The sequence below is a fragment of the Ostrinia nubilalis genome, chromosome 20 (genome assembly GCF_963855985.1).
Source record: "Ostrinia nubilalis chromosome 20, ilOstNubi1.1, whole genome shotgun sequence".
NCBI lineage: Eukaryota > Metazoa > Arthropoda > Insecta > Lepidoptera > Crambidae > Ostrinia > Ostrinia nubilalis.
The window spans coordinates 6,421,347-6,442,169 of NC_087107.1; the positions used below are offsets into that span (position 1 = coordinate 6,421,347).

Below are 20,823 nucleotides of genomic sequence, written 5' to 3' on the forward strand. Positions count from 1 at the left end.
CTTGAACGTGCTCATTTTCTACTCAAAAATGAATTTAATATGAAAGCTCATAACTACTTGATTACAAGATTCAATGAGCACGCTCAGGCCAAAAATCTTAATTCAGGATCGGAGCCTGGAAACCTGGCCTCATTAGACTTAAATATTTAACATATTGCATTTCATAAAATCCATAGTAGGTACAACAAGCTGATTACTGACTAAGTAGTAGTGTCTTATTGTGGACTACATTATCTAAATATTTTACGGAACCCTATTTTTTCCAAAATAAAATTTAGCCTATGTTACTCGTGGATAATGTAGCTTTCGAATGGTGAAAGAATTTTTAAATACGATCCAGTAGTTTTTGAGCCTATTCATTACAACCAAACAAACAAAGTTTTCCTCTTTATAATATTAGTGTAGATAGTGTAGATGAAATGTATGAAAAGCTCTTCAGCCTGTGGTAGCTGTAAAAAGGATATGAGCGCAATATAAAGGAAATAATAAAGAAAATAATTCAACAGGAATAGAATCCGGCTACTTTCACACCATATAAAAGTATTTTGACCCAAAAAATATGCATTCGATAGAATATGTGCGTTCCCTTCGAGAGGCCACTGTGGAAAACGAAGGTTTCGTATACATAAATATTTAGCAGAACCTCTAAAACAAATATAGCCAGAATGATAAATTTGTAGGTGTTGTAAGTTGGACGCTACAACCCGCCGAATGTGGTCCCTCAGATGAACTATGTCAAATACCAAATTACTGAATCTGACCAAATAAGATGATTTTCATGAATGGTAATATTTAGGAGGTAAATCGTAGGGCTACATACGAAAATAAGAGCTCTGGATAGTTACTGCAAATAAAGAAAATCCAATCAGACGATGGGCCCTCAGTTCACCAGTGCACAAAATTTACTTTAATGCTACAAATTGGAACTTGAGACTAAGTTTCTTTGGTAAGGTTTTAATTTTAGCAGAAGTAGCCACAATGCTACCCTGAGAGTACAGGGTTTATATATTCTACTAGTACAGAATAAAAGCTCTAGTAAAGTGAGCCCTCGGAACACACGCTAAAAACCAATTCCATGATAAATATCTCGCCCAACTCATTGTTTGATAAAAATAGTTTACACCATTTTATGTACAAAATTTGCAGTTTAAAATTGTATTCAAATATTATTGCTGTATAAAGTATTTAAAGAAATATCTTGCTTCTTAAATTCTCCGTAATGATTTTGTGTATGTTAACCACATTGTCGATTTTTTTAGGAAACTCAAAACTAAAGTATAAGTAGGTATTCTGTATACTATTGCCTAAGAGGTATTTTGAGATAAATCCGAGTCTATTGATTTTATTTTAATTAAATAGGTAAGTACGACGTAAAAATAATTTTATTTAAAGTACCTACGCATTGTGAGATACGGAATAGATTTAGAGCTGTGATACAACAAAATCGATTAATGCCGCGGTTCATTAATCAATAGCAGTGAATCGTTCGTTCGTTTCAGCCAAAAGACGTCCTGTGCCGCTCGCATCCAGGTACCTCCCGCGACCTTCACCAAAACGTCGGTCCACGCCACGTCTTCCGGCTCGTCGTCGCCACTCAAGAACTTTCCTGCCCCAGCGGCCATCAGCTCTACGAGCTATGTGCCTAGCCCAAGCTGCCACTCGATTTTAGCTATTCTGCGGGCTATGTCAGTCACTTTGGTTCTCCTACGAATCTCCTCATTTCTGATTCAATCACGTAGGGAAACTCCGAGCATAGCTCGCTTCATGGCCCTTTGGGTGACCTTGAGCCTTCATGAGGCCCATAGTAAATGACCACGTCTCAGATCCGTATACCATCACTGGCAACACACACTGGTCAGTCTTAAATAAATAAAATAAAATAAAAGTATTTAGGTAATTCAGATAACAGAGGTCCATAAATGTTAGTAAAAACTTAGGCTAATGTTAGTATCTTATTTCTAAAACCGACCTCGTCCTGCTGAGCATGTGGCCGATCAGTGGACAATCCCCACTTTCGGCTATCTCCTTCAGTACGCTGTGGCACAGTTCTTAAGACACTGCGGTATTTCGGACGTGAGAATATCGCGAAGCTTCCCAGCGTACGCTGCCCAGCCGAGTTGAATTCGACGATTGAGTAAAAATCGCCCTGTATACATGGTGATTTTGTTATCAGTATACTTTTTTTTATTATGCTCTATCTATAGAAATGTTTAACAGTACAACTTTATCTTGAATTTTTTTAATCATGGTATAGGTTGTGTAGGGACACTTTTTCTAGTTATCCATTATTTTCTGATGTGTGGTTACCCTAATACGAATATTTTGTTCACACATAAATGAGTCCGTTTTATATCAAGAAAGGAAATATTTACACACCACACAGATACTCAAGTTTGTACTACGAAATGACTACGTTTTTATATTATTATGTGTAAATTAATACACCTTCCACCTTGTCTCTAAATATGATAACTATTTTCTGAAACGTGTGGCCCGAGGGCTCACTTTACTAGAGCTTTTATTCTGTACTAGTAGAATATATAAACTCTGTACTCTCAGGGTAGCATTGTGGCTACTTCTGCTAAAATTAAAACCTTACCAAAGAAACTTAGTCTCAAGTTCCAATTTGTAGCATTAAAGTAAATTTTGTGCACTGGTGAACTGAGGGCCCATCGTCTGATTGGATTTTCTTTATTTGCAGTAACTATCCAGAGCTCTTATTTTCGTATGTGGCCCTACGATTTACCTCCTAAATATTACCATTCATGAAAATCATCTTATTTGGTCAGATTCAGTAATTTGGTATTTGACATAGTTCATCTGAGGGACCACATTCGGCGGGTTGTAGCGTCCAACTTACAACACCTACAAATTTATCATTCTGGCTACATTTGTTTTAGAGGTCCTGCTAAATCTTTATGTATACGAAACCTTCGTTTTCCACAGTGGCCTCTCGAAGGGAACGCACATGATAGAATAACAGTGCAAACACAATGGAACTAGCAATTTCTCTGCGAATATTTTCGCATTTCCTTGACGTCTCATTTCAGCGTAGCCTCACCGTGAAGATCGCATAATGTGCCCCCTGAAAACAAGTTGTTTTGAGGATTAACCGAAGAATTGGCGTGACCGCGATGTTTCATAGGCCCGGTACGGTTGCACAAGTAGCTGCTTTGTCTGTGGCATTGTCCAGTCCCATCGGTCAGGCTCGTACGTGCGTACTTGAATATATTTAAATTTGGAGATGCGGCCGGGATGAGGCAAGCGCGAGACTTCAACGACTATAAATGGCGTTAGGCACCAACAGGGGGTACAGTTCACTGCTCCAAGCACCCCTGTTCACAACTCAACAAACAAAATGGCTTTCAAGGTACGGAACACCTGTGGATTGACATCGTGAAGTGTGAAAAAAGTGATCGTGATAAAAGTGTTATAGTGGAAATTCATAAAACCTGCAAAAATACTCTGGATTTTCAATAAATATTTGTTTGGAAAATTATTGTGAAAATAATTTATAAAGTGGTTAATGTCTATAATATTATATTATTAATTGTTCTAGTTGGTGGTCTTCTCTTGCCTTGTTGCCGTGGCTTACGGCAGCGTCGCCCCGGCGGCCATCGCGGCGGCTCCCGTCGCCTACGCCGCCCCCGCGGTCGCCGCACGCCTCGAGGAGTTCGACCCCTTGCCGCAATACCGGTTCGGCTACGACGTCGCCGACTCTCTCACCGGTGACTACAAGAGCCAGCAGGAGCAACGCAACGGCGACCTCGTCCAGGGCTCATACTCCTTGGTGGACCCCGACGGCACCCGCCGCACTGTCGACTACGCTGCCGACTCCGTCAACGGTTTCAACGCTGTAGTGCGCAAAGAACCTCTGGTCGCCGCCGCTCCCGCTGTAGTCGCCGAGCCCGCCGTGGTTCCAGCTCGCCTTGCCGCCGCTCCCGTTGCCCAACCTGCCGTATACGCTGCCAACTACGCCGTCGCTCCCGCTGCCGCCCCTGTCGCCGTCGCCTCTGCGAGATACACCGCCACTCCCTACTTTGCCCGCTACGCCGCAGCCCCCGCCCCCGTCGCCGCTGCCGCTGCCTACTCCACCGGTCCTGTGTTCGCTCGCTATGCCGCCGCGCCCGTTGCCGCTCCAGTCGTAGCGGCCCGTTACGCCGCTCCAGTCGTAGCGGCCCGTTACGCCGCTCCGGTGGCGGCGGCGGCGCCAGTCCCAGCTGCGTATGCCGCGTACTCCGCTCCAGTAGCAGCAGCGTACACATCGTATGCTGGTCCTTTCGCCTACAACGCGCCAGTGGCTGCGGCCTACACCGCCCCAGTGGCAGCGGCCTACACCGCCCCAGTGGCAGCAGCCTACACCGCCCCAGTGGCGGCGGCCTACACCGCTCCCGTGGCGGCCGCCAACGTGTACGCGGCGCCCGCGCGGCTGGCCGCAGCGCCCGCGCCCGTGGCCGCCCCGGTGCGCGCCGCTCCCGCCAAGATCGTGGAGCCCGTCGCTGCCGGCTACCGTTACCCTTAAGAATGATAAGACTACCGACTTGATGGCTCATTTTTGAAGACTTGATTTTTGTATGATATAGTTATAAGATTTTTTTTGTTTTTGTATGGAATAAAACAGAGCTGTTAATTCTTGAGTTATGGAGTACTCATTTCTAGTCAAAAATCCCAATTACAAAAATAATAGTTTAGCTCTACATCTACCTACAATGACCTACATAGACTACATACCCACCATTAGGTATTTATTATTTTTTGTCAACTATATTTAGTTATCACCACACTTCTTTTTTCATATCCATTTGCCATTACCGAGTTATGATTTAGTAACTGTATTGCATCACCATCTCAGAAATACTATAATACTGTTTAAACCTTAAACAGCATCAAAATCCATGCAGAAATTTATGCCTACAAAGCTACAGGTTACCTATCTAAGTACTAGTAGTACCTACTACTATTTACTACTACCTATCTAAGTAATTTGATAGGAAAACCCAACAATAGTAAATAAACTAATTACGAGTAAATAAAATTTAATTATAGTCTTTTTCACGTAAGATAATTCGTATGACGTTTCGAGTTTGAAAGTTATAGAGATGTCACAAAACAAAACCATAGCGATTTATCTATCGATTTTTTTCTAAGAGTTAGTAAAACCTACTTTTAGAGAAATATTTTGTATCTTAGGTGTTATTTAACAAAAAACATGTTTTTTTTTAATTACAAATATTTTTGTAACATTTTTTTATTGATAATATTCAAATTCCATAGACTTCATGTTCAAAAAAACGATTCCTAAAAAGTACTGGTTCTATTTCTTTAAATTACAAACTATTAATTTATTTTCAATGCGTTTATTAAAGTAAACAATCAAAAATATAGTTGATTTTTGTGATGTTTTTAATAACTAAGTATTCACTGCAATCGATTAATGATCCGCGGAAATAATCGATTTTGTTATACAACAAATACCCCAGCACTAAATCTATTCCGTTTCACACATTGCGTACAGTAAATAAAAAATATTGTTACATAGTATTTAATTAAAATATTATCAATAGACTCAGATTTTACTATATATTTCAAGACAAGTAGTTAATTATTTTTTTATTATATTGCTAATAAAATACAAATATTTTTTCAAGAATATTCTGCGTATGTAGTATGCGTAATATGGATAACCTTGAAGTGTCATACGGATCATCTTAGGTGAAAAAGACTATACCTACTTAGGTACTTTATCTACTTAAATTACTATTATATTCGAGTTATAATTAAATTAAAAGAGTTTGATTTGCAGCATCAGGCATTCCGAACACAAACTCTATTTAACTACCTAGTGGAACATAACAACGTGCGTGACTCTACCAGACAATCGAGCTTTCACGAAGCTTTAAGTAAATTGTGTTTATACATATAAAGGAGCTTCTGAATTTGATTCAACAGTTATGTTTTGATCCTTAATTATGGTTAGTAGTCTCTTTTCAAGTCTTCAGTGATCTTTAGAAATTAGCAATACCGTATAGTATCAGCACACTTACTGAAAGAAAAGTTTTTCTAAAGATTTTTGTTAAAAGAAAAGTATTAGGCTGAGTTGCACTACCTAAATTTGACCATAACTTTATCGATAACCGGTGGTTTTTATATGGAGTTTGACAAGTTTGTCAAAGTTAAAGTATGATGCTGCAACCCAGCCTTAGAAAGCTTACGTTACTGTAACAATCAGTATGGAGTATGAGTACGTAGTACTTATTATTATTCTGTGTATGAGTCATTTTTATATCGTACTAGCTGTCATAATGTAACTATACTCATAGACTAGGATTCTAATGGTGAAATATTTTTTTTAAATCGGCGCAGTAATTTCACAACCTGTTAGGTAAAAACAAACAAATAATCAAATCTTTCCCGTTTTATTAGTGTAGAAAATAAAGTATCTTTGTAGAGTAGTAGATAGGTACTCGCAAAGTAGGTGATATACCTACTACGAAAGTATTCTAAGGTGTTATTTCCGAAACGTGATCATATTAAAATTTCTATTTAGGTATTTATTTGTAAGTTGATAGAATTAGTGCAATGTCCAAATGAAAATGGAAACTTGAATCAAACTCAGATAAAATTCAAATTCTTAAGAGCCCGTTCATAAACAGCTCTTGGGTGATTCGCCCCACGTATCACGGGTCGAATAACTCGTGGGGCGAAACCACTAAAGACCCGTGATAATGTCGATGGAGATAAAAATTATATGAACTGTGGTTTGTTTATGTACAATACAAACCTATCAAAACCAATTGTGAACGGTCTCGTGATCTCAAGATTGTTCTATTTAATTAGTTTCAATTGAAGATCACCAATAAGGATATTCAGCCTGATTTATTGGTATATTGTGAGGTTTAAATGGGCGTGGATAAATAAATAATAGGATAGATAATATTAATTCAATTCATTCGTTCGTTTCAGTCAAATGACGTCCACTGCTGGACAAAGGCTTCCCCTAAGCCCTAAGGATTTCTATAACGACCAGTCCTGCGCTGCCCGCATCCAGGCTCTTCCAGCAACCTTCGCCAGATCGTCGGTCCACCTAGTGGAGGGCCTGCCCACGCTACGGATATTCAATTCCAATTTATTTATACAGTGTGTCCGGGCATGTAGTGATCAAACTTTAAGGGCGTAATCTATAGACAATTTTATCGATGAAATGGGCCTTGACCCATTTCTCCCAAAATTACAAGGATTTAAGTTTTTAATTTTTACTTTTCACCTCTTCCTTCAAAAACAATTGAAAGCGTGGGTAACTTGACACTAATAAGCAAATATTTTATATCATGCGATAGCCAATAAAATTATGTATTAGTAGACGTAGAAAACAGACACAAGTTTCATACATTTTATGGAAGTAAGAATGGATTTAATTAGAAAAAGACATGATTTTTTTCACTTCGTTTTCAGTTATTTTCCAACACAAGAAAAACCAGGTCGTTAAAGTATGTTTTATTTGCATTGTATTATTAGTGTTTGAGCTATTCTACAAAACGAATGTAAATTTTTTAGTCTACGTCTATTAGTTTCGACGCAATTGTTGAACAAAGATACCCCTTCCCAGCCGGTTCTATAGCGCTGCTAACATGCGAAAATGCACTGCCTGAAAGAATCACACAACCTATTCCGACGCGCTATGGAACCGGCTGGGAAGGGGTATCTTTGTTCAACAATTACGTCGAAACTAATAAACGTAGACTAATAAATTTACATTCGTTTTGTAGAATAGCTCAAATACTAATAATACAATGCAAAAAAAAAACATACTTTAACGACCTGGTTTTTCTTGTGTTGGAAAATAACTGAAAAAGAAGTGAAAAAAGTCAGGTATTTTTCTAATTAAATCCATTCTTACTCCCATAAAATGTATGAAACTTGTGTCTGTTTTCTACTTCTACTAAAAGATAATTTTATTGGCTATCGCATGATATAAAATATTTGCTTATTAATGTTAAGCTACCCACGCTTTTACTTGTTTTTGAAGGAAGAGGTGAAAACTAAAAATTTAAAACTTAAATCCTTGTAATTTTGCGATAAATGGGTCAAGCCCCAAATTTGAAGTATTTTTATCGATAAAATTGACCATAGATTATGCACTTAAAGTTTGATCACTACATCCACATGGTTAGTAAATGCCTTATACAACTATGTGCTTCTACTTATCCAACCGTGTTTACCACTCACCGTACATTTTTCCGATGGTTAGAGAAATTAACTCTTCTGAACCCGTGGTTTCTAAGGCTCGATTCCAAAAGTTTCAGAATGGTATTGTAAGCTACATGAAAGCAGTTTCGTAGAAATAGTAAATAGGCACCCACTACGTTACTTACGAAAAAATATCAACTTATCGTCAGACAAGTAAATTGAAGGCAGAAACATACATACACCCGAAAAACATAACCCACCTTTTGGCGCAGTCGGGTAAGAAGAATCAAAGCGCCCGATAAACTTAACGATGTAGCTTGACATAAGCCTTTACCTGTTGATGGCAGAAATCAATTCTGCAAAAAAATATTTTAGTGAGATAACAATAAGGCTGAAAACAATTAAAAGATATTTTTCTCTATTCTTACCAGTTACAGGGTTAAAGTTCAATATCGGGGTTATTAATGTCGTGGCAATAAATATTGTTCTTATTTCCTGATCATCCAGCTTAGAGGCTCCTACTAAAAATAATGATGAGCTTACTGATTTCGGTTTACAATGCCCGAGGATATGGTCCTTAATGGGAGCAATACACATCACAAATAGGTATAATAAGCTGAAAATAACCCGGAATTGATCAACCCCAATATATCACGAAGAAAGCCAGTCAGCAAAACGCAACATGTATCGCAAGAGCGTCGCGTAACACCGAAGCACTTTCTTCAATGAGCCGTCCGTATGGACCTCACGTCCTGCGTTACGCATCGCTCGATATAAAACGCGCTGGTGCCCGGGACTACCCACACTCGACCTCGAGGACTCTGCTCACTACCCCACACAAGCAGACATGGACACCAAGGTAAGCGACTCCCGGACAATCCTGTAGGAACTCCCCAAACAACAAAAAAGTGCATTGTGCGGATAAAGTGTTAAAAGTGATAACAAATTAGATTGCTTTCAGTGATTTGGTGGTTTAATTAGGTATTACACGTTTTAAAGTTCCCAATTAAGTAAAAATGTATATGTTAACTTCAAATATTTTTATTAATTTTGCCCGTCGATATCCGTGATCATTCATCAGTCGGTGACTATTAAATAAAAATTAGATTGAAAGCTCACATTGAATGGGGAATCCGTTACAAAATAACAAGACCACCTGACCGTCGGAACAAGTGTGACTGTAGATTTATTACCGTGGAAATGTTTGAAAGGGGAGTTCGTGGGCATATTGTAATCGTGTTTTTGAGACATGTTGCGAACTCGCTATTTGATTCAGAGCAGGAGCAGCGCCGATGCCGTTTGTTAGGGTTGACCAAATAATGTTTCACTCATGAATATATATATTTTTAAGCAAGATAAGAATAACAAAAAGATACTTTTGAACTTTAAATTACCAAAACCTGAACATTTTAGGTAATCGGAAATGTTTTGATTTTAATTAATTATTGTTTTTATTTTCATTTATTAGGGGAAAAATCTGATCACCTTCAAGTGCAATATTGAATCAAAAGTGCACCTTCAAGTGCATTACGTAAATTATTCACCACACAAATGCTTCTATCCATTACCAGAACAGCCCTGCTAGTCATGCGCGCGCGCCGATTGACCAACGCGATCCATATCGGGACGCTTTGCGACACAACTTCTCTCTAACCGACAGTGCGCTTTCGTTTCGTACCTTCCATAACAATGAGACTATCCCCAAATTGTCCTTTGTTCTTACATTTACATATTTTTTGGTAATTTTTATTATTTACGGGACGAGTGTAATCTGCCATTATAATTATGTAAATTAGTAGTAACCTCGTGACGTGGCTAAAAAGATTATTTCAGCAACTCTACTTTTTATCAGAGCGATCAGCTATTATGTGGTAATGAGCAGCCTACACGATCCTCAACACAATATGAGCTGCGCGACAGATTTGATGTTATGAATTAAAATCAAAAGATAGGACTCTACCACGCATTACCTTGCACTTAAACTTTTATTATTTTGCAATGTAATTAGGTCCTTACTCCTTAGCCCATAGTAATTGTCTTAGGAAAAGATTACGATAAAAAAAGTACATGAGTACGTTTCAGTTTTATTGTTTTACATTGTATCACCATTCAAAATGCAATAAACAATCATCAATCTCGGTCAGTTACTCGGTGTTTACATACAGCGCACGCCAAAGTGCAAAAGCATCAACTCTTGCGCAACCGCGCTGGTAACGAGGCGATAGATAAATAACGTCACGTATTGATTGAGCCGATGGGCACAATATGAACAATCGCACGGGCCCATGACATGTTGTAATGTCTCATTCAGACTTATCTATCGAATAAATCTTGTTTTGGCAACTTATTTGTTTTGCTTTGTGTAATGTGATGTGCCGTCTGATAAAATCCTTCGTCCATTTATTATTTGTACTCTGGCAAACTAAACCAAATATGAAATTGTTTCAGATTGTAGTATTCATCTGTATGGTCGGCGCAGCCTGCGCTAGCGTGGTGCCAGTGGCCCCGGTAGCGCGGTTAGACCCCTACCCCCAGTACGCCTACGGGTACGACGTACAGGACGCGCTCACAGGCGACTACAAAGGCCACCAGGAACAAAGGAACGGGGACCTAGTCACCGGCTCGTATACCGTCGTCGACCCCGACGGCACCCGCAGGATCGTCGACTACGCAGCTGATCCCCTCAACGGCTTCAACGCGGTCGTCCGCCGCGAGCCGCTGGTCGTCGCCGCCCCCGCCAGGGTGGTAGCGCCCGCCCCTGTGGTCGCACCCGCCCCCATCGCCCCCGCACCCCTGGTCGCCCCAGGCCCCTTCCTCCCCCGTGCACACTTCCACGCGCCCGCCCCAGCACAATTTTTTGCCCCCAGGCTACCTAGTCCTTACTACTTCTAGATGAATTAATTACAATTTTGTTGTGTTTCTTTTGTATATTGTTTAGATTTGTATGATTGTTATTTATACTATTTCTATTAAATGAATTGAACTGAATATTTGCTTTACTTTTCTACACAAAAATATTTGACACAGATACCTACTTACAAGAAAATCTCTGAAAAACAGTATGTTGTCAAAAGGAATAGGGCTATAAACATTTTCAATAAAAAGCTCATGATTTTGAGACACAGTAAAATCACAGGTAAAATCAACTCATAGTCATTCGTTTCAAAAGTTTCAATAACTGAATAAAAGCTAAAAATAAGTTTGAAAAAGAAAATTGCCGTTACATACTTTAAACTTACTTGGGGAAGGCCGTTTTAAGGTTAATAACATTATATTTAAAATCAAAAAACTGAGATTTCAATTGTGTGAGTGGATGCACCATTTAAGCTCGTACTAATTCACTAATAACTTATTTTATTAACCCGGTAGGAAGAAGTCCGAAGTCCGAACACTAAAAGGCTAAACTAATTTTAAACTTTTTCGCATGACGACGACCTTACGGATAATGCGATAATGTGCGAGTGCGAGGAAACAAGAGCAGGCGGCCGCATTCCGGCGAAGACCGCGACCTTGCCTTACCGCCTCAATTAAAAGCGAAAGTTCAATAAGCTCCTCGTAAGTGCGGATTCGATACCGGCCCATATCGCGTGACGTCACAAAGCCGAAAGTCACGGTGGACAAGCGACGAATATAAAATGAGAGCGTGCACTCGATTTGGCAGTTCAATCTCACTCTTGGACATTACTACTACCAAAAATGGCATTCAAGGTATAACAATAATTAAATACTAAGTGCATTTCAATAAAATCAAATGTAAAATTTTATCTCACCTGTAAAGTAAATACAATCATAATAAAAAATATTTCGTTTCTTTTCAGTTCGTCGTCTTCAGCTGCCTGGTCGCTGCGGCCTGCGCGGGCATTGTCCCTACCGGTCACGTCGCCTACTCCGCTCCCCTGTCGTACGCCGCTCCCGTGGCCTACGCCGCCCCGATCGCTAAGGTCGCGGCCGTCGCACCCGTCGCCAAAGTAGTCGAAGCCTACGACTCTCACCCTCAGTACAGCTTCTCCTACGACGTCCAGGACGGTCACACCGGAGACTCCAAGAGCCAGCACGAGACCCGCGACGGTGATGTCGTCAAGGGCTCCTACTCTGTGGTGGACCCCGATGGTACCAAGCGCACTGTGGAATACACCGCTGACCCCCACAACGGTTTCAACGCCGTCGTGCACAAGGAAGCCCTCGCCGTGAAAGTCGCCGCCCCCGTCGCCTACGCCGCTCCCGTCGCCAAGACTGTGGCTTACGCCGCGCCCGTCGCTAAGTACGCTGCTCCTGTAGCTTACGCCGCCGCCCCCGTGGTCCACTCTGCTCCCGTGGTCCACTCCGCCCCAGTTTACCACTCCGCCCCCGTCGCCTACCACTCCGCCCCCGTCGCCTACCACTCGGCCCCCGTTGCCTACTCCGCTCCCCTCTACCACCACTAAGTCAATTGATTTTATAGACAACTTTGAATGCCATAATGTAAATAAATTATTATTTATTTAAACGTTTGACTATTTTTTTACCCTAGCTACTTAATTCATTAGACTCACATTGTCTTATATCATTTGGTTAAACAATCCCCCGCATGCCTGATTAACTTATCTTACTTCTTACTAATATTATAAATGCGAATGTTTGTGTGGATGTCTGGATGTTTGTTACTCTTTCACGTAAAACTACTGAACAGATTTTGATGAAACTTTACAGTATTTTTTTTAACCCAGGATAACATATATGCTATAATTTATGACGATCTGTGACAACCATATTTCACGCGGGTGAAGCCGCGAGAAAAAGCTAGTTTATAATAAGAAAAGAAGGTTTTATTAATGTACATAATTTACTAGCAAATATAGCGAAATATCTAAATAGCAAATCACAATTTTGGGAGGTATACAACTTAAAAAGTAATAAAATAAGATTAGATATCGAAAACTTGGAACCCGAGTACACCAGACTTTGGTGGGGGTGGCAGAGCCTGCTCCGGGCCCGGGATGACGGACAGCCCGCGCTGGCGGCGGCGGCGGCGCTCCGGGCGCACCTCGCCCGCCTGCGGCTTGCTCGGCAGCACGGAGAAGCGCCGCCCCGTTGGCACCGTCGACATGCGCTTGAACAGCACCTGCGTCTCCACACGTTGCTGTTCGTCCATTACACCTACTATCTGTTTCTCACGCTGTACTACCGCTTTACGTTCATCCGCGGTCACTGTCTCTGCCGCCATTTCAGCGCATTTACAAAGGAAAGCTTGCACTCTTTCCGGATCTTGCAACTTTTTAGACCATTCGTAAGCCTCTTCCACTTGTATACGCACTTCGTTAGCGTTTCCTTGTTGCATATCACCACTCATTAGTACGAAACATCCATTCAACCACCAGGTCACACTACCCAGCTCCTGAGCTTCGCGTTGGCAGCGCTTTGCATAGAATTTGGCAAGAGCGTAATTCTTTTGTGTACAAAGCAACCGTGAAAGTTCGTACATTAGCCAACATTTCATTGTAGAGTTCTCGCACATCTCTAAGGTCGCCACGACTTTTTCTGTAGCCTGTTTTATATCGATGAACTTGTATGGATAATTGGCCATAACAGAATCGAATGATTGTGGACGGCCAACTGGCAAACCCATAAGGAAAGCAATTCTGCGTCTGTTACCCCGTTCGCTAAGCGTGTACGAGAGTCTATGCTGAGATAAGTAGCCTTCACCGACAGCTCTGTATAACCGATCAGTGTAAATTTCTTTGTCGGGTAGTGTCCTCGGAGTCTTCATGTCAAGGAATATCTGCATGCGTTCGGCTTGTGCAATCAAGTCCATGACGCGATTCTCACGCATGCTCTTCTCAAGTTGTTTCAACAGGCGTTCAGCAGTACGAGCACCAATCTCACGCTCTTTAATAAGAACAGCTTCCTTATACTTGTTCTGGTGTTTAGACTCGGCTTTCTCAGCCAGTTTAATAGTGTAGTATGGACGTTGAGCTCGCAACATGTCCTGACGTTCGGAAAGAGATCGCAAGGCTTCTTTTACAATTCCCCTTAGTTCTATACTACCTCCAGAGTTCGCAGACATTATTCGAGGGTCTTCAGTAAGTTCCTGAAGAAAAAACTTATCGTAAGCCATGGGGCCAAGGTATTTCATTGCAAGTACACGTGCTAACGTTAAATGCTTACGTGCTTCCATTTGAGTCAACTTACGTTTTTTGAGCGGTCGTGGAATGCGCGACACATGTAATGGTTTTTGTGGTTCATTTTCATCGACACCCGCTGCTTCGTTTTGTTTTATCAAAGGAAGAAAATCTAACATGACACTACCGGCGTTAATTCCGATACAGTCTTGTATCGTTTCCACTCCTTGGTTGATCCCTTCGATGAAGTAGGGAGGTTGACGACGAACCCGGGCCCCTCGGTAGTTCATGACCACCGACCTCTCGAAGTCGGACATGGTGTACATGGCGCGCGCCTGCATGTTGCGCGCGATCATGTTGCCGGGCTCCAGCTTGAGCGCGATCTCGGCGTCGGCATACGCCTGCACCGGCTGCACGGCGTCCGCGCAGACCTGACTGCGCCCGGTCAGATTCGCTACATCGTCTGGAGCGGCCTTGTACGCTTCATCAAACGATGCCTTGGCTTTTTCAAACTGCTCCAGTCGACGCAAATAAGCGCCTCTTTCTCGGTACACGGTAAGTGCACCGTATAATTGCTTTTCTTCCATCTGCATTTTGGAAACTGAGAATAACAAATAAAACAAATAAAAATATACAAAATTTTCTTGATGTTCAAAATCTTCTTCAAAATTATTGAAAATTATGGCATTCCTCTGACATTGACATATTGATTGACTGAGAATTTTTCCATCATCAAAAATCAAAATACTTTTTTTACTGATCGTAAAATTATAGTTTGGACACTGGACCCCATTAATCTTTCCACAATAAAATATTATTCTCTCGTAGTGGTTCTTTTGTGAAATCAAATGTAGTCTACACTTGAAAAAAATAGGGATTCTGTAGGTATGAGGTATGTATTAACCACTGACCAGCAATTCGCACTGATCACCAATAAAAGATATAGTCGAGTAAAAAAATTTAATTGGCCATTAAAAAGTCAGTCCTTGTTTGAGTAGATCGTCGATGTTTATACTACTACTGGCGCAGCAGGGGCGTAAGCGAAGGGCGCAGTTCTTAAAGCTGCCACTTTGGCGACTGGCGCGGTGTACGCGGCAGCGACGGGAGCGGTGTAGGCGGCCGCGACGGGGGCAGTGTATGCCGCATACGAGAACGGAGCGGGGTAGGCGGCGGTGTAGCGGGCAGCCACCACGGGGGCAGCTGCCACGGGAGCGGCGACAGGAGCGGCGGCGAAGCGGGCGGGGACGACTGCGGGAGCGGCGGCGATGCGGGCGGGGACAACGGCGGGAGCGGCGGCCACGACTGGAGCGGCGGCTACCAGCGGCTCTTTGCGCACCACCGCGTTGAACCCGTTCACTGAATCAGCAGTGTAGTCCACAGTGCGGCGTGTTCCGTCAGAGTCAACCAGGGAGTATGAGCCTTGCACTAAATCACCGTCACGTTGCTCCGTTTGGCTCTTGTAATCTCCGGTGAGGGCGTCAGCCACGTCGTAGCCGAATCGGTACTGGGGAAGAGGGTCGAATTCCTCCAGGCGCGCCGCCACAACAGGCGCGGCCGCTACCGGGGCGGCTACTGCCACAGGAGCCACGCTAGCGCGGGCCAAAGCCACCAGGCAGGACAGGATGACGATCTGTAAATGAAATAAACTATCAGAAAACCCATAACAAAACTATTATTTTCTAGTATTAAGGGATCGTTCCTCTGGCAAGGTCAGTCAGTGTAGATAGTCATCGCCGTAATTATTATAACATGTGTCTATCGTCGCGACAGTTGTACTTGAAATAGTGACACGGTTTTGCGAGGGCGAGACTAGTGCAGTTGCGCAAGCGCTGCGCGGAGAAATTACAAACAAGCCGAGGATACGGCGCGTCAAGGACGCCGGCGACGCTTCCCGCATCCAAATGAGCAAATAGAAGAACAAATACCTAGGTAACTTACTTTTAAGCAACAATTACACGTGGAAACGCTAATTGATTTGGATTAGTTGTTGTAATGGTTAAAACCAGAGACCGGATTCATTAAAATGAACTGAAGTAGATAATGTAACAATCTATTATAATTAGTTTAAATCTTGATAGGGTATGAAATTAGCTTTCATTGATATGATGACCATATTAAAACTTAAGAAATTGATAAGGTTTTAATTAGATAGATAATAATGACTGTTTGTAATCCTGTAGATGAAACTTGAACTGAATTATAAAGAGATGATTTGGAATGATATTATAAATCTGTTATTAAGAAGAATCTGATTCAAAGCTAATGATTTGTAAGAAACAATGAGATGATGATTTCTCTAGTGTTGTCCAAAATGAAAATTTACCTTAAAGGCCATTTTTTGACGTTTGAAGATGGGTTGTTGACGAAGTCAGAGGTGAGTATGCTCCTGTAAGTGCCCGCCGAAGTATATATAGTAGCCGCGGGTTGTGACACCGGCCAAGACCGCACTTAGCATTGTACCCGCGCATCACTATGGATGTGCACGCAATTGGAAATGAGCTGCAATTTGTCAATGGCGGAAAATTCGAACGCGTTCTTGACTTTAGGCCAACTATTATGAAATTGGAACAAATAACCTGAAACATAATGAAGATTTCCTTTTTTTCATGTTTTAGTGATGTTAATTTGTGGCTAGCCACGATTATGGACGCTTGAAAGGATTGTCACATTGAAATGATTCATCAGCTAAGTTAGACAAACACTTATTCGGGCAGGCATAGACAGACCTAAGACAATTTGAAGAGTTTAATGATTAGAGAAAATACAAACTATAACATGGCTGATTTTGTCTCGCAACCAAAAAGACAAGATAACAAAAAAACACGAAATTAGATTTGTGGCATTCCCTGATCCCTGGGATGCTTATGCCCAGACGGCTATCGATAGAAATGATCGTGATGATAAAATAAATGTTATGAACAATTAAAGAAGTAAGTAATCATCATATCGGATAATATGATTTACTCATAAAATTACCTTACTGCTAGAGAAACTGGTAGATAATTTCACCCGGCATTAAGTCCGCCACTGTACAGTGCAATAGGTGACACATTCGGGTCATGTTATATCATTTTCGGTCTATGTTTTCGGTCAATGGCTGTAGCTTAATCCTCTGCGAACATAAGCACTACAAAGCACCTACTTCCGGTTTGTTCATCCGGCCATTGCCAGTTTTTTTCTTTATGTCGTCGTAAATGTAAATATAAATGACCCACGCAGTGGGTCTAGACAAAGTGCAAATTATAATCGCAAACCAGTCGATAAGTGGTCGAAAAGCCCCTTTTTTGTATGGAGTTTTGACGGATTCGATTTTCGATTCGATCAAAAAGTGCGTTTTGTCTAGGGGGGCTGAACTGTCCCGCCAAACTCAATGACAGGGGGGCGCTACCATCGTTCAACTTTATGGTTTCCAACATGGCAAAAATCGGAACCAGCGATTCGGTATTGACGGTGGCGCCCCGCTGTCAATGTCATCGATAGGACAGTTCAGTATTTTGGAACTATAAATGTGTTGTAAGAACTTTCATCTTTTGTTTCTAGAATCTGTCATTGTTCTATTGATGCTTCTCGCGAGCTTCACCAGATCGGGAACATTATCGGGAAGAATTAATTACGATGTATAATGTAAATAACACCGGTCAACAAAAAAAAATTTTTTTTTTGCGCATGGATTTTACTTATTATATTCTGATAATATAAGCAAATGTATATAAAAAGTGCGATTACAAATCGAAAATATTTGCTTTTTAAAAAGTTATAGCGATTTGAATTTTCCATCTTCATAGTAGAATGTCTCTAAAGATGCACGTCACATTCTCATTGGGATATATTTATAAATAATTATGGGGGCTTATTCGCAAGAACAAGGGGCACGCTTTCATCAAAATATAGTGGGATTTGAGAAACGACGTTACCAAGGCCAGTATACTGAAAGCATGATAGGGTTAGATTTTTATGAAAAAAATCTTCTATGGAACATGACAGGAAATTAGAACTAGGAAATTTTTAATAAATATTTGGACTCTATTTTAATTTTTCTCTTGTGAGAATGAATCTTAAATGGATGTTTGTTATGTTTTAATAATTAGAAAGAATGAAAGAAAGAAAGAAAAAAAAATATTTGGCAACAAATTAAATCATCTCTATGTTCATGTTTCATACATTCATTGATATGAATTTTTCTATTTTTTACACATAAAAGCAAATTCAGAACAATTTTTTGTTGTTATTCTTGTTTCTAGGTTATAAAGCAATAAAAATAAGCTATGCATAACCCGTGCGCAAAAATACTGTAGACAGTTGTAATCTTTAGCCTTTATTTTCCATACTTTAGGTATTATAAGTTTTGGTAAAATAAAGTGCTTTATTATGTTTTGATGTTGTTTTACTTTTGTAAAATACTACTCTACTAATTTAATTTGAACATGGTCTGTACCTCTAGTAGGAAAAACTTTCGAGTTCGTTTCGTTGCGTATTCAAAGTGTCATCGAAAAATTTTGTATGAAAAATTAAACAGCGCCCCCTATATTATAGCCGCCCTAGGGGGCGCTGTTTAATTTTTCATACAAAATTTTTCGATGACACTTTGAATACGCAACGAAACGAACTCGAAAGTTTTTCGTACTAGAGGTACTGAACATTTTTGTGTATTTTACTACGATACTAAGGACCTTTTTTTGGGTTTTAATTGTACGATTTTAATTAGTGTTTTTATTTAATTAATTTTAAATCTTAGCAGGGGGTACTACCAGTTTACAAAGTAGTTACTTGGTATAGAATGTACCTATCTAGTTTAATTTACTTGTTTCTTAAAGTTCGGAACAGGAAGTAGTACCTAGGTAGTAGGTATAGTTTAAGAAAAAGTATACACAGATTTATAAATTCATGTATATATTTTGTTATATATCTAACAACAATAAATAGGGTTGCTTACATTGTATTTGGTCTTTGATATTACGAACACAGCTTAGTGGTGGTAGACGGGTTGGGCATGGTGGTACACGGGTTGGGCATACGCCAGGGGAGCGGCGAACTTGGCCACAGGGGCGGCGTGAACTACGGGGGCGGCGGAGTAAGCAGCGACCGGGGCGGCTACCGCGACTTTAGCGACGGGGGCGGCGTAGGCGACGGGGGCGGCGACCTTCACGTGCACAGGCTCCTTGTGGACGACGGCATTGAAGCCGTTGTGGGGGTCAGCGGTGTACTCCACAGTGCGCTTGGTGCCATCGGGGTCCACCACGGAGTAGGAGCCCTGGACAACATCACCGTTGCGGGTCTCGTGCTGGGCCTTGGAGTCGCCGGTCAGACCGTCCTGGACATCGTAGGAGAAGCTGTACTGAGGGTTGTGGTCGTATTCCTCGACGGCAACTTTGGCGACGGGTGCAGCGTATGCCACTGGGGCAGCGTGGTAGGCGGGGGCGGCGTGGTACGCCGGGGCAGCAGCGTATGCCACGGGGCCAGCTGGCACCAGGCCGGCGCTGGCGGCAGCCACGAAGCAAGCGAGGACGACAAACTGCAATTTAAAAATAATAATTAAACACGATTTTTAAAATTAATTCACGCTTAAAGAATTGTTAAACATTTTAATAATATCGATGAAATATATCGTTTTTATAAACAAACCTTAAAAGCCATGTTTGTTGTGTGTTGGTTGGATGTTGTTATGAATATGATATCGAAGAGAGCCAGCCATGAGGTTATATATCGTCCGGAAAGCGCCCGAGGCGAGAGCTCTAAGATCGCTGCGCCCGCGCCGATGACATGTTCCGATCAATAATCCAATTGTACTTGATATGGCACAAGGACTACTAGGTCACAAATATCAAAAAATATTGCTTAGTACATACATACTTGCAGAACTCGTAAAGTAAAGCAATTACCAATTATGGTTTGAATGTTTCATTGCATTAGTCAGGAAAAAACTGGTCCTGCTTTTGAATAATTTCGTTAGGATGTCAGTAAAATATAAGTACCTATAATGGATGTTCTAAATACCGTTTTGTTTTTTTAATGTAACTACGGTCGTAGGTATTGCATCATTAATAAATGATCAAAAAGATTTTTATGCTAAAAGTATCTGAGACGACAACATCAAACATAATAATTATTAGGTTTAAGTGATCGTAAAGCAATAAGCATTTAAATCTTAAAGGTTTAGACTGTGTCTACCTAACGCTTCCTAAGAGGTTTTTTAACAAAATTTTATTTTAGGTAGTTGATAGTAGAGATGAAACGGATAGTGGTTTGGCCGGATACCGGATACCGGATATCCGGCCAGCAACTAGGCCGGATAGCCGGATATCCGGCGGCCGGATAGTTGGCCAATTGTCTCGTTGCATGTCGTAACGAGTTTAGCGCCGCACAGGTGCTTCGAACGCGATCAGTCTGTCAGTCAGATCTATTAGTAGACTAGACCTTTCACACTTTTCGAAAATCGAATCCGTCCGAATACAGTGTGAGTCACGATAAAGTGTACATATGAATTAAGGTGAAACTAGACCTATTTTTATCGACAAAAAAGAGGTCAATTTTTTTTTTA

The 20,823-nt window shown here is 41.2% G+C and overlaps 5 protein-coding genes across 5 annotated transcripts; 2 read left to right on the forward strand and 3 right to left on the reverse strand.

Moving 5' to 3' along the window:
- The first annotated feature begins 3,271 nt into the window (after positions 1-3,271).
- Positions 3,272-12,673, forward strand: LOC135081870 (calphotin-like). Its single transcript, XM_063976655.1, has 3 exons — positions 3,272-3,370; positions 3,560-4,495; positions 12,006-12,673. Exons 1-3 carry the CDS (start codon positions 3,359-3,361, stop codon positions 12,609-12,611), a joined length of 1,554 nt encoding a protein of 517 aa, XP_063832725.1. The 5' UTR covers positions 3,272-3,358; the 3' UTR covers positions 12,612-12,673.
- On the forward strand, positions 8,995-11,175 carry LOC135081559 (larval cuticle protein A2B-like). Its single transcript, XM_063976301.1, has 2 exons — positions 8,995-9,046; positions 10,636-11,175. The coding sequence occupies exons 1-2, from the start codon at positions 9,035-9,037 to the stop codon at positions 11,077-11,079; spliced, it is 456 nt and encodes a 151-aa protein (XP_063832371.1). The 5' UTR covers positions 8,995-9,034; the 3' UTR covers positions 11,080-11,175.
- Positions 12,674-13,090: 417 nt separating the features above from the next.
- On the reverse strand, positions 13,091-14,878 carry LOC135081872 (outer dynein arm-docking complex subunit 4-like). Its single transcript, XM_063976656.1, has one exon. The coding sequence runs from the start codon at positions 14,876-14,878 to the stop codon at positions 13,091-13,093; it is 1,788 nt and encodes a 595-aa protein (XP_063832726.1).
- A 353-nt stretch (positions 14,879-15,231) lies between these two features.
- LOC135081552 (larval cuticle protein A2B-like) lies at positions 15,232-16,708 on the reverse strand. The gene is made up of 2 exons (XM_063976295.1): positions 16,609-16,708; positions 15,232-15,915 (listed from the first exon to the last, which is right to left on the reverse strand). The coding sequence occupies exons 1-2, from the start codon at positions 16,618-16,620 to the stop codon at positions 15,295-15,297; spliced, it is 633 nt and encodes a 210-aa protein (XP_063832365.1). The 5' UTR covers positions 16,621-16,708; the 3' UTR covers positions 15,232-15,294.
- Positions 16,709-19,158: 2,450 nt separating this feature from the next.
- LOC135081554 (larval cuticle protein A2B-like) lies at positions 19,159-19,980 on the reverse strand. The gene is made up of 2 exons (XM_063976297.1): positions 19,908-19,980; positions 19,159-19,797 (listed from the first exon to the last, which is right to left on the reverse strand). The coding sequence occupies exons 1-2, from the start codon at positions 19,917-19,919 to the stop codon at positions 19,252-19,254; spliced, it is 558 nt and encodes a 185-aa protein (XP_063832367.1). The 5' UTR covers positions 19,920-19,980; the 3' UTR covers positions 19,159-19,251.
- Positions 19,981-20,823: the final 843 nt, after the last annotated feature.